Source organism: Pseudophryne corroboree, chromosome 4 (genome assembly GCF_028390025.1).
Source record: "Pseudophryne corroboree isolate aPseCor3 chromosome 4, aPseCor3.hap2, whole genome shotgun sequence".
Taxonomy (NCBI): domain Eukaryota; kingdom Metazoa; phylum Chordata; class Amphibia; order Anura; family Myobatrachidae; genus Pseudophryne; species Pseudophryne corroboree.
This window is the reverse complement of record NC_086447.1, coordinates 113,386,307-113,400,250: the sequence shown is the minus strand read 5'-3', so window position 1 is coordinate 113,400,250 and position 13,944 is coordinate 113,386,307. Positions and strand designations below refer to the sequence as shown.

The window sequence follows — 13,944 nt, the reverse complement described above, 5'->3', positions numbered from 1 at the left end:
TAGTCAATTTGCCATCCATGGTGGGCAAATTTGTCTAAAGAGCGGACAAATTAAGGTTAAGCTATTTTTTTTTTTAAGGGCTGTAAATAGCCCGGTCAGACAGCAATGCTCAAAATTTATTAAAATTTGTGAAGCAGCCAAATTGCTCTTAGGGGACTATTTACTAAGTCTTGGATGGAGATAAAGTGGACGGGACGGAGATAAAGTACCACCCAAACAGCTCCTAACTGTCATGTCACAGGCTGGGTTTGAAAAATGACAGGAGCGGATTGACTGGTACTTTATCTCCTTCCACTTTACCTCCATCCAAGGCTTAGTAAATAGACCCCTTAGTCTGAAATAGATTTGTCTTTCTCAATGGCATACATCTCTTATCTCTTGTCCGGCTCCCTTGTAAGCTTGCAGGTCTGAAAGAATACTCTCAGAATCCTGCAACACGGCGTTGACTTGGTTCCATACTTCCCTTTCACAATCCGTTGGCTGAGCATCTACAAATAAAAATACAAAAAGATGAGAATAAAAAACCAAAAATGACAAAAAAAACAGTAAAAGTAAAAAATATTAAAAAATAAATAAATCATAATTTTGGGAAAGCAAATCATCTAAATTCTCTCAAGGACACATGAATTCTGATTCTAGTCACTTTTACCAATCTGTGTCAAACTTTCTACTATCCAGCATAAGCCCGAGCACTGAAACTCACAACCAGATTCCATTTGGACCGCTTTGCTAAATTGGACAGATCAGGGATGCTCATCGCCCAGATCGGATTTACTGGTAGTATTTACTGCATAAATAATGGGTTTAGCTGTAATTATATGTACATAATTTTAGACTTGCCAACCAAAAAAATAGGATTTTAATTACCTACCGGTAAATCCTTTTCTCGTAGTCCATAAGGGATATTGGGGAGACTTTGTACGATGGAGTATAGACGGGGTCCAAAGGAGCCGGAGCACTTTAAATTTCTTCAACTGGGTGTGCTGGCTCCTCCCCTCTATGCCCCCTCTCACAGGCAGTTATAGGTAAAACAGTGGACGAAGGAGAAAGGACACACTTGCGAGAAGGAACATAACAACAAGGAGTGGTGAGATTTATACAATAGCACACCACTAACAAACAACCAGCAACGGCTGCAACAAAACAGCAACAGCTGAACAGGTAACCATAGAAGAGACAAACTGCAGAAAAGTCAACGCACTGAGGCGGGCACAGAATATATCTTTCTGCCCAGGAGTATCCTTGACACCTCCCGCGTGCAGGCCCTGCTTTTTGTCCCTCCTTGTCGATTGATGTACGCCACCACCACGTCGTTGTCCGAATGTACCTGGATCGCGTGATCCCTGACTAAAGGAGAGGCTTGAACCAGAGCACTGTAGATTGCCCGAAGTTTCAGAATGTTGATCGGGAGGAGGGCTTCCTGGGCTGACCACCTGCATTGGAACTGAGCCCCATGGGTGACCGCTGTCCATCCTCTTAGACTCGCATCTGTCGTGAGGAGGATCCAATTCTGAATCCCGAAATTTTGGACTTCCAGTATATTTGAAGACTGCATCCACCACAAGAGGGAAATCCTGGCCTGAGGTGACAGCTGTATTATCCGGTGCATCTGAAGATGTGATCCGGACCACTTGCTCAGGAGATCCAATTGAAATGTTCTAGCATGGAACCTACCATATTGGATTGCCTCGTAGGAGGCTACCATCTTCCCCAACAATCTTATGCAAAGATGGATGGATATTCGAGCAGGTCGGAGAACCATACAGACCATCTCCTGAAGTGTCCTCGCTTTGTCCTCCGGAAGGAACAATTTCTGGGCCACAGTATCCAGCAGCATCCCCAGGAACAGGAACCGCTGAGTCGGCTTCAGGTGGGACTTCTGTAAATTGAAAATCCACCCATGTTGCGAGAGAAGTTGGATAGTGCGGTCGATATGGAGCAATAGAAGCTGCCTGGACCTTGCTTTTATCAGGAGATCGTCCAGGTAAGGGACAACATTGACCCCCTGGACGCGTAGCTGGAACATCATCTCCGCCATTACCTTCGTGAACACCCTCGGAGCTGTGGACAGTCTGAAGGGTAGCGCCTGGAACTGGTAGTGATCGTCCTGTAAGGCAAGTCTCAGGTAAGCCTGATGAGGAGGCTAAATTGGAATACGGAGATAGGCGTCCCTGATACCTAGGGAGACCATGAATTCCTGTTCTCCCAGGCCCGCAATCACTGCTCGCAAGGATTCCATCTTGAGCTTGGAAAACCCTTAGGTAAGGGTTCAAGGATTTCAGATTCATAATGGGTCATACCAAACCGTCCGGTTATGGTGCCACAAACAGGTTGGAGTAATAACCCTTCCCCCGTTGTTGTAGTGGCACTGGAACGATGACTTGGGAATGGAGACTTGGGAATGGAGCTAGTAAGCTTGATTTGAAAAATTGTTGTGGAGGAGCACCGTCGAACTCCAGCTTGTAGCCCTGAGAAATTAGGTCACATACCTAGGTATCCTGGCAGGACCCTTCCCAGATGTGGCTGAAGTGACGCAGCCGAGCCCCCACCTTGAGATCCCACGGGGTGGGTGGGCACCGTCATGCTGAGGCCTTGGTGGAAGCTGAACCGGTGATCGCTGGATTTTTTGTCTTACCTCTGGTGCCTCTTGTCGCATTAGAGGCACCTCTGGCCCTAGAACGAAATCTGTTAGTCCGAAAGGACTGAACAGACAGCCCCGGGTAGGTACGCCTAGCCGGCGGGGCCCCAGATGGGTGAAACGTGGATTTCCATGCAGTAACTTTACAAATCCACGTATCCAACTCAACCCCGAAGAGCCATTCCCCATGAAAGGGGGGGGGGGGGGGACTCCACACTGCACTTGGACTCCGCGTCCACGACTGACGCAACCACAGGACCCTGCGCGCCGACACTGCCATGGCAGAGGTCCTAGAAGAGGTCTCTCCTTGAGATAGTCACACAGGACGCGAGCAGTGTCCTGAATGTGCCATAGGAGAGCCACCGTAGTAACCAGGGCATCTCCCCGGCGAGGCCCTCTTGAATTTGAGTACCCCACGTATGAATGACATGGGTCACCCAGCAACCTAAGACCGGCCTTTGTGATACACCCGCTGCCGTGTAGATAGACTTCAGCATGGTTTCTATTTTTCTGTCCCCAGGGTCCTTTATGGTGAGAGACTGATACGTCAACAGCCGGAGGTTCTTCCCAGAATTTTCTGCCTTCAGGAGCAAATGTTAAAAAAAACCTTTTTGACACTTAGTATTTTTTATTTGGATGTTTCCAGGATAATTTAAGATAGGTCATCTAACTCTGCAGAATCAGGGAAAGTGACACTTTGCTTATTCTGTGCAAAGAAGAACGACTGCTGTGACGCAGCGTCCTCTAGAGGGAGTTTTAATACGTCCCGTATAGCTAGAATGAGGGGTTTAATACCCTGGGCAGAAGAGGAATCCCCACTAGTTGGATCCAAGTCCTCCCCATCCTCCTGTATCTCTTCATTTGAATCTAAGAATAATGTGGGCAACCCACGTTTTTACAAAGAAGAAATAGTTTACACCTGCGCTGAAACAGTGGAGGCAGCAAACGAAAATCTTCCAGTGTTATCAAAACAGGAATAAATAAGGAACATAGAACAAAAATGTGCTATTCAATCTGCGCCAAACAAATGAAGGGTAATGGATACTTATTTTTGAGAACAGTCCATATATAATTTTCAAAAGTCCCAATATCTTGTTTCTTTAAATAGAACCGAGAGACAGTCTCCTCCAAATGGATACCATATGTAAAAGAGAACACACAAAGAAATCCAATGTGTAGTATGGTTTTTTGTTATAACAGTCTGGATAAAAGGGGATAAGGGAAGATCCGATAATACTCTTTAAGTTCATGTAAAGGTTTCTTTAAATTCTTCCCCCGCTGTCAAGAATCTCCTCACAAATCCATGCCTGCTGCCAGACACTGCAATGGCTGCTCTCTGCTCCTGCTGCCTTTAAAGAAACCTTTACATGAACTTACAATACTCGCTACAAGTAAGCATACGTGTAAGCGTGATTTTCTTCTGGCTGTGTGAATTAGGTTCACTTTGGTGTCAATCAGGGACGTATAAAGTAAAGATACCTTTATAAGCATAGGACCCTTTGCTTCATGTAAGCCCAAGAGTGAGCATCCACTCCTTTGATCAGTGCACGATTTTGGGGTGACCCTATAATCTTTGAAGTTCACGGAATTAAAGAGTATTATCGGATCTTCCCTTATCCCCTTTTATCCAGACTGTTATAACAAAAAACCATACTACACATTGGATTTCTTTGTGTGTTCTCTTTTACATATGGTATCCATTTGGAGGAGACGGTCTCGGTTCTATTTAAAGAAACAAGATATTGGGACTTTTGAAAATTATATATGGACTGTTCTCAAAAATAAGTATCCATTACCCTTCATTTGTTTGGCGCAGATTGAATATCACATTTTTGTTCTATGAACCCACGTTTTTGTGGTCCCCAGTGAGAGGAAGGAGGGGGGCGGGGGGACGGGCTGTGGAGCATCTGCCCTGGCAGCGAGGTCTGCAACAGCCTGCTGCAATAGCCGAGTGTTTTGTGTATTAGCAGTGAGTTGAGATGACATATAAGACATCAAGAAGGCTCTTGACCCTCCCCCCAGCCCCCTCACTGAGTTGTGAAAATTGGCTGCATTGTTCACATGAGACAGAATCAGATGTAGAGGGAGAGAATCTGGTGTGACATACACTGCATAATTTTTGTTTTACCATGATCACAGTAAATCACACTGACATACACACAGACAAGTAACAATAGCAAGCCTGTCCTACTGTATGTGAGAGAGAAGCAAAGGGGAAGAGACCAGCATACCTAAGCTAAACAGCCCAAGTGAGGCTGCAAGCGAATATTTCCAAGGTGAAACACCTATATTTATTGTCCTATCCAGGACACAGATTGCTATCAATAGCGGCTCTGCCCCTCTGCTACACTCCTGTACCAGTTTTCCAGCGTTTTCTGAGAGTCTGGAGGAGCTGTATGTGTCTGCTGCAGCTGTAAGCAGAGGAAGGCGCCAAACCGCAGCTGGTCCCGCTATGAGGTAGCTCCGCCCCCCATCCCCCAATGGTGCAAGATCTACAGTGTCTTTTATACTGGCAATGTATCCCAAAGAGCTTAAAAACCATCACACCAGTGCTAGCTTAAGCCACCGCTAGCCAGTGTATACAGGGGGCTATAGCGGGTCCCCCCCCCCCGTTATTGCTGCACCATGAACCGGGGCCCGCAGTTTGTACTCACCACTGTCATCACCTTCAGGCTAATGTTAGGGGTGTGCGGTGTGCTTCAATTGTGACCACCCAGGTGCAGTGCCCCGCTGTGCAACAACCTCTCAGGACAGTGGTCCTGCAGCGGGGAAGCATTTCTGGAACCTCGCAAGGCCAGTGACACCCCCCCCTAACTCCCACGGTGCAGGTATGCGGTTGCTCAATCAGCATATCGAAAATAATAAAAGTTTTAAAATAAACTGGTGAAAACTCTCTGGAGCTTGCAGAGTGTGCATCCTCTCCTGAGGGCACTTTTTCTAAACTCCCTGTGGGAGGGGGCATAAAGGGGAGGAGCCACCATACCCAGCTGAAGAAATTTAAAGTGCACCGGCTGCTTTGGACCCCGTCTATACCCCATCGTACTAAGTCTCCCCAATATTCCTTATGGATGCTAGAGAAATATCCATGCAGCATATGGGATTTTTCTGTTCAGCATAAGGCCAGAGAGTTTTGAAGGAAACCACGAGGACCCCGGGAGGATGGCTCATAACACGGCAATATTGCCTCTCTGCTAATGGCACGTGTGAAAGCTAAGGAAACATACTGGAGGAAAGGCCATTTCTGTGCAATTTGCACTGGGCGTCAGCTGCGTACATTACCACTGCCCCACATTGGAGTGTGAGGGAAAAAATATGCCCCGTCGATCGAGGCACATTATGGCCGCCATGCTAGACTGAATCGCCTCCTTTGAGATCTAACATGGGGGGGTATCCACTTACCCGTGGTAAATAGGCCACAGCTTATCGGGGATTTTATTGCACCTCAGGCAGGCGAAACCAAATCCCTGAAAGCAGCCTCATTTCAGCGGTTGGCAAAAACACACAGGTTTCACTGAACCTTTGAGTTTTTGGGAGAATTTTTTTTTCCCAGGTGATTCTAATACAGGGGTGGGCAATTAATTTCTATAGGGGGCCACATGAAAAATCTGAACTGTGTTGGAGGGCCGAACCAATGATAACTTGAACTTAATTATGCTCAATATTAATTTTCTCCCATTATAAAAAGCAGCAAATTAGATATTTTGATAAGATGCTACTGGTAATCCGCAGTTTAAGAATATTCTGTAAATATTTATGTAAATTTATGTATTGTGGTGTAGGTCAAACAGGAAAATATGTATAAGAGTCTAAAAGTAATAAACAGTTTACTTTAAATTAATGATAAATCTAATGATAAATCTAATACAGGTTGAGTATCCCATATCAAAATATTCCGAAATACGGAATATTCCGAAATACAGACTTTTTTGAGTGAGAGTGAGATAGTGAAACCTTTGTTTTCTGATGGCTCAACGTACACAAATTTTGTTTAATACACAAAGCTATTAAAAATATTGTATTAAATGACCTTCAGGCTGTGTGTATAAGGTGTATATGAAACATAAATGAATTGTGTGTATGTACACAAACTTTGTTTAATGCACAAATTATATTATAACATTGGCTAAAATGACCTTCAGGCTGAGTGTATAAGGTGTATATGAAACCTAAATGCATTCTGAGCTTAGACTTAGGTCCCATCACCATGATATCTCATTATGGTATGCAGTTATTCCAAAATATGGAAAAATCCTATATCCAAAATACTTCTGGTCCCAAGCATTCTGGATAAGGGATACTCAACCTGTATTGAGCTATAATAAAATATAGATATTCAAAACATATCCATGCAAATTGTATTGTATATGTGTGTGTTGTGTAATTGTGTGGTAACGTGTGTATGTATGCGTTGGTGGTGGGTACATGTTGTGTATGTGAGGTGTATATAGCTTTAAAAGCACAAACTTACTTTCTAATGTCATGTTTTTCTGCTATTGGCTTGTAATGTGCACTGTATGACGGGTTGCTGTCCCATTGCTGCAAGACTCACCCTGGATGCCGGTCTCACGGGCACTCTGAAGCACCCCGAAGTTTAAGCAGGAAGTGACAGGGCAAAGCCGTCTCCCGCGGGAATACACGTCATCAGGCGCTGGTTGCTAGGGACCCAGGGGGCGGGGATCGCCGGCAGTGACTGTCCGAGCACTGCGGCTCTGTAGCTTGCGACTCGCGGGCAGTCGCTGGGCCTCAATTGTTAAGCTGCATCGCAGGGTCTTTGTGACCTAGCGATACAGCACAGTGTGTGGTGCAGGGAGCCTGTGGGCAGAGAGCCGCAGGAGCCGTGTGTGTGAGATTAAGGGGGGGGAGCCGTGTGACTGGAATACGCGGGCCGGATAGGGATTGCCAAAGGGCCGTATGTGGCCCGGGTGTGGTTCATCAAATCGACAGTATCTAGGTCGACAATGTTTAGGTCGACCACTATAGGTCGACAGTCACTAGGTCGACATGGATGGAAGGTCGACAGGGTTTTTAGGTCGACATGTGCTAGGTCGACAGGTCTAAAGGTCGACATGAGGATTTTTTTTTTTTGTGTCGTTTTCTTCGTAGAGTGACCGGGATCCCAAATTAGTGCATCGCGTTCGCTCGCCATGCTTCGGGCATGGTGCCTTCGCTCCGCTACCGCTTCGCTCGGCACAGATTACCGTTCCAATCGTAGTCCACGTGGATCGTTAAGTATGAAAAAGTTCAAAAAAAGAAAATGTGAAAAACTCATGTCGACCTAGAAACCCTGTCGACCTTCCATCCATGTCAACCTAGTGACTGTCGACCTATAGTGGTCGACCTAAACATTGTCGACCTAGATACTGTCGATCTTCAGACCGGATCCCATGTGGCCCGCGGGCCGTACATTGCCCAGGTCTGTTCTAATAGGATAGCCAAAAAAATTAAAAATCTGAAAAACTTCCTGATGTTTCTTTGTAGCTAATTGGATACCCCCCATGTTCTGACAACTGACATCTATCTATTAGGGAATTTTAAAACTCATGTCAGATTTCATAGTCTTAAATTAAATGCACATTAATACTCATCTAATTTTTTGAAAGAAAAAAAGTGTTCTTGGAAATATGTTCTGGACAATAATTTGTAAGAGGAAGAGAAATACTACATTAAAAGAAGATCAGATGGTGATAACAGCTGTGTGTCAGGGTCTGTGAGCAAGCTGGGGCTGAAAGCCATTTTTGGACAATTTTCGTCTTTAATAATGGTGGATGAAAAATGTAACTAGCAAGGAAGAGAAAAAAAAAAAAGAAAAATCACACTCCGCTACTGTTCTCATCCAATGATCTCAGCTGGGAATCCCCAGTCTCTAGCTGCATAAACACAATATTCAGGAGCAGCATAGACTCTTGGCAATAAAGTAGCAGCTAAATACATTAGTCTTTTTTATCTATCGCCTGCAGAGGACTGATTGAACAAGCAATCATTGGAACGGAGTTCAATGCAATGCACTAAAATGTGTATGCTGTTCTTCATGCCAATCTGATCTAGTCAGAACGGAAAAAAAATACCACACGTGTTAAAAAGAACACAAGGGCTTGGAGGTGCTTTCTAGGACAGGCGCAGTCAGAAGCCACAAGTGAAACACTGTATTTTTATTTTTCGAAGAAACTTGGCCATCCGATCTGGGAATAATTCAGGCATTCTGACAAGAAGGCCTCTCCGGTAACATTGTCAAACCTTTGCCACTGTCCCGCTGCCAAGTAAGCTTGATGTACCCCTGTGTGGCTTATTCCGAAAAAAAAAAAAAAAGTACATTGGCCTGATTTTAGATATACTAATCAAGAAGTTATTTTGTCTTTTTTTTTTTCCTTTTAGGAAATACAGTAAGAAAGTTCTGTTGAACAACTAGTAAGCATCTGAAGTTTTTGCCAAGATTATCCATACTGGTCGCTACGCCAATTATTTTTCATGACAAGCTAACAGGAGACTTCTTTTGGGATATAAAACAGGGATAGGACCGAAATATAAATGTGGAATGCATTCGGGGCTTCAATCTAACAAGAACAATTTCTAAAACGTAGTTAATTGTAGCAACTCCTCTATGAAAACAGCTATTTCTATTGGTACTGGATGGGGATCCTGTCAAATTAGTACAAACAATTCAAAATGATAAACTGCAAATTAATTCAAATGCAAAATGTATTTATTTCCTTTGGAACAGATGAGACATTGCTGATTCAACACAGCAGATAATACACATAAAAATAATACACAGTATTTGAAAAATTGCTAAAAGACAAGTTAGGCATGCAGATTAGTAAACACCATGCACAACAGAGTCAAAAAATAAAAAAAAAGGACAAAAATGTTAGTTTCTACGATAAAAATAAAGTTTATGCCCATTTTATTGGATCTCTGCCCAGCTCTGTCTTGTCCAGGTAAGTCGCTCCATAAACAATAAAATGGCGCTACTAAAGTGCACCACAATTTTGCAACTAAAAGACAGTTGGGAGAGGGGGAAGATAACCAAAATGATTAAAAATGAAGGAAAGTTACTCTTATCTTGAGTGCAGTACAAAATGGGCTGCATGTTGAATGTCAGAATGCCGACATCAATATGCATGTCGCCATAGAGTTTTCAGCTTTTTTGTAGCCCTAATCCTAACACTAAAATGGATCATTGACATTCTGCCCGTAGACAGTCACAATGACATTAGGTACATGTGTACAATGTGAATGTCAACATTTTAACCGTCAACATTCAGGACATGTAGACACTGTAAATGTCCACATGACTGCAAACTCTTATTTTATGCAGTAAAAAAAAAAAAAAAGTAGTTTTCTTGATTAAAGATCCATTAAGAAGGCAACTTGCAATATTTACAATATCTGCAAACATTTCCATAACTTGACAGAAACTTGGAATGTTTGATATGGCTCTAATTGCTATCAGTATAAACTACTGCTTTTCCACTAATTCAGGCTCTATATTCTTCTATTAGATTAGACAGAGGGGGAAATTCAACTGTGGGCAAAGACATCCGCCCGGCTGAATCAGTGTGGCAAGAGTTGCACTTTACAGCAGCCAAAACTCACACAAAACTGCTCGGTGCCCCATAGGGTAGCAAGTACTTGTGTGTGAATTAGAGATTCGGCCAGGCAGGCGAGGGGTACGAGATGTGGTGCTGTTGCCGGCATTTAAATGCTGCAGCAACAGCAATTCGCACACTTCGCCCGCAATTTAATTCTCCCCAGAGAGAATAAACACCATCTATAGTACCACGTGATCAAACTTGTTAGTTTTGAAAAGTACCTAAATTGTATTCACTATTAGCCCTTCAGCCAACTTGTATTTGCAATTTTTTTTATATATTATTATTATGATTATTATTAATTAACAGCAAAACCAGTTAAGCAGCAGGCACAACATTTATTTAGCAAAGTTCTTATAAAAAGAAGTCAACAACCAATATTGTTAACTCACTGTACACACATGCACTGGAAACAGATTTGCAACAACTTAGACTTTCCTCTGCAATTTTATAAACATATGGCAAGTCAAAGTAACCAACGTTCTGGCAGGTGGAAGTCAAATAGAAGAACCCCATCTAACCTGAGTCAATTTAGCCTCAAGGAGGATGTCATTCTGCCAACTGTATATATTTCTACCTAATCATGTGTTCAACAGTGGTTAGGGAGTTATCTTGAAGGCAGCAGGAAGGCTCCCTAAGCCAGAAGGGGGGTTAAACCATGAGGTTGAGCTTGTCTTTGTGATAAGGTCAGGCCCTGGGGGGAGGGAAGGGAGTATCATTTTATTGAGGTTTGGTTGTGGCCTAATTGGATTAGGAATAAGGGGATAGTTTTTGGCATCAGAAATTTGATTAGCCTCCATCCCTGACGTTTTTGGATATCTGTTTAGACTTTTGTTTCTCTATTGGGCAGGGGGAGCAGCAGATCAATGTGGCCTTTGTGGTGCATAGATAGTAATATCCTCCTACACCAAAGGGCTTGGCTTTTACCACACATCTGGAGATCAGAGACCCCTCCCTGCCCAGCGAGTCTGGTCTACACATGATAGGACAGAGTATATAGAAACCCTTTTGATAGGATGCACCCCCTTTTCATATTTCAGGCCACTGCAAGATTGTAGGACGACAGCTTGCTGATTTGACCACCACCTCTCCTGCCACCATGTTTTTCTCTTATTTTACTCTTGTTATCAATAAACTGATTACCATTTAAACGCCAATTATCCGAGTTGTTTTATGTTGGTATATTGTTACGAGAGTCTGACTGATATCTCATAGCAGATGTGTTGTTAAGGTGTCTATGGTACGGTCGGGACAAATCTGGGCTCACAACTTGCAGGTCCCTCTTCTTGGTCCTATAACCGATATGGGGGAACCGTGCCGCTCATTTTCTAGCAGTACATTAACAAAAGTTTGAAGGAGCCAACTAGTTAAAGCAGCTTCCATTGTCTCTACCTGTGGCTGGTGCATGGTTATCTCTGTCCAGATGCTATAACAGGGATTGGCCACCTTTACATAATATACAACTGTGTCCAGATAAAGCTGCATCCCAAAGTAACACAAACAGCGAATGTTTCGATAGTCTTATATGGATAGAAACCACATAAGGAAAGCTAGTCAGAAAAAGCAATAGCCTTATAAAAGGTGGCTGGAGAGCTTGTACTAGCCAAAAAATTGAAGTCACCTGATTGTAAAAACCACTTTAAAATCAGACACACCTGCAAATACACATGCACCCGGATGGGGTGAGAGTTGATGCAAGTTTATTGCAATCGGGGCAGTATTGTTGGAGGATTAATTGATTTTACGGATGTGCATCACGTGACCAGCGGTTCATCGTACCGACTCCGGGATCACGGCACTGAGATGCCTGGCGGGGGTGAGCGCAACAAAGCCCCTTATGGGCTCGCTGCGCTCGCCACAGGTTCTACTCCCACTCTATGAGTGTCATGGACACCCACAAGTGGGAATAGTCCCTGTTAGTCGGCATGTCGACTGTAGGGATTGTGATGGGGCGAAGTGTGACCGACCGGCGGTCTCCTGACCGCCAGTCACATAACTACATCCCATTTTTACATCTCATTTATCATTGGACCTGACCAGAAACTTCGTAGGGAATATAGGATAGGCAACAGTTAATCATATGCCATTTTTACTCATCCTGCAGCAGTTTACGGTGTTGGAAGAGAGGTTCTAGTATCTATGCAGATCTGCTTTGCAGAAATGCAGTGTGTTGTTTTGTGGAGTCTTACTCAAGGGCGGGCCAGTGACGTCACAGCAAAGGACTGCATCAAAGCTGCTTGGGACACTGAGCTAAAGATACAAGACGCTGTCTTTAACGTTGCATTTGTAGCAACACTGTAACATGCTAGACAATGCATGTCACCCTATAAATGTAAATTTTAGGGTATGGTGCAGTCCCACTTTTTTAAAAACACATGAATAGATTGAACTACTATATACACAATCCAATTTACAATCTCATTTCTCAAGTCCCAATTTTACTTTCACACACTGAATTGCGAGACATCTAGATTGTTTGCAAACCTTAAAGAGGACATGCAGCAGATGACATGCAAGGTGATGTTAGTAAAGACGTCATCACAGTTAAAAGCAAGAGATGTGCTCACTTTCAAAGTCAAGGAAAAAGTTTGGCCCCTGATCAAGCTCTGTGCATGTAAGAACTTTTAAAAGATTTCCCATTTGGCTCCTGAAAAATAAAAAAGAGGAGGAGAGAAAAAACAAAGGAAAGAGGTGCTAAGTGGGTGAGATTTGAAGTAACATGCAAGCAGTTGTCATTCTCCAGCGCAAAGATGGCACGACGCGTTTCGTCACCTCATCAGCTCAGCCCAGGAAGAGAGTTAATGGGTCACCTATTGTCTCGTGATACCTTTGTGAAACTTACTTTCAAAATCCAGGAAAAAATGTGGATAATTTTCAATTTCCCTGGTTAGCACCTTAAGTAGATTACCCATCCTAGCAAACCTGGTGGATGTAATACAAAACAGTACACAATTATCAATGCATAAATTAATATTATTGATTATGAGCATGCCTGTTTTCTATGCGTGTATAATTATTATTATCATCATTTTAAAAAGATAAAAGTGGTGTTCAACCATCAGAGGACTCATTTATTGCAGTGTTCACGTCCCTCTACGAATAATGCAAAATACAGCGCACAATAGAGCTGTGTCGTATCCAAGGACAACGCAAATAAACAACTCTGCCCGATAATATATACATGTGGCAACAGAAGGAACAGGGAAACAACAATGAAAGCATTGAACATTGTAGGAAGGCATGTACAAGCGAATAAATAAGTCATCTGTAAAAAGGCAGAAAAATCCATCAGGTATGCAAGATAAGAGTGGCAAGGCCTAAAGGACACCAATGAAAAATAAGATTTTACTCACCGGTAAATCTATTTCTCGTAGTCCGTAGTGGATGCTGGGAACTCCGTAAGGACCATGGGGAATAGACGGGCTCCGCAAGAGACTAGGCACTCTAAAAGAAAGATTAGGTACTATCTGGTGTGCACTGGCTCCTCCCTCTATGCCCCTCCTCCAGACCTCAGTTAGGATACTGTGCCCGGAAGAGCTGACACAATAAGGAAGGATTTTGAATCCCGGGTAAGACTCATACCAGCCACACCAATCACACCGTATAACTCGTGATACTATACCCAGTTAACAGTATGAAATATAACTGAGCCTCTCAACAGATGGCTCAACAATAACCCTTTAGTTAGGCAATAACTATATACAAGTATTGCAGACA

General features: G+C 43.3%; 1 protein-coding gene across 10 annotated transcripts in view; it reads right to left on the bottom strand.

Annotated features, from left to right (window-relative positions):
* The window catches only part of CYRIA (CYFIP related Rac1 interactor A), a 192,758-nt gene that overhangs the window by 33,057 nt on the left and 145,757 nt on the right, over window positions 1-13,944 (bottom strand). For 6 of the 10 annotated variants that reach the window (XM_063915368.1, XM_063915367.1, XM_063915366.1 and 3 more), the window contains 2 exons: window positions 12,795-12,874; window positions 367-488 (listed from right to left, as the gene is read on the bottom strand). In XM_063915368.1, the coding sequence (XP_063771438.1) occupies window positions 367-488; window positions 12,795-12,867 (195 nt within the window). In that variant the 5' untranslated portion in view covers window positions 12,868-12,874. Of the gene's footprint in view, window positions 1-366; window positions 489-12,794; window positions 12,875-13,069; window positions 13,150-13,944 lie in introns of all 10 variants that reach the window. The other 4 variants (XM_063915373.1, XM_063915374.1, XM_063915372.1 and 1 more) reach the window with 1 other exon arrangement.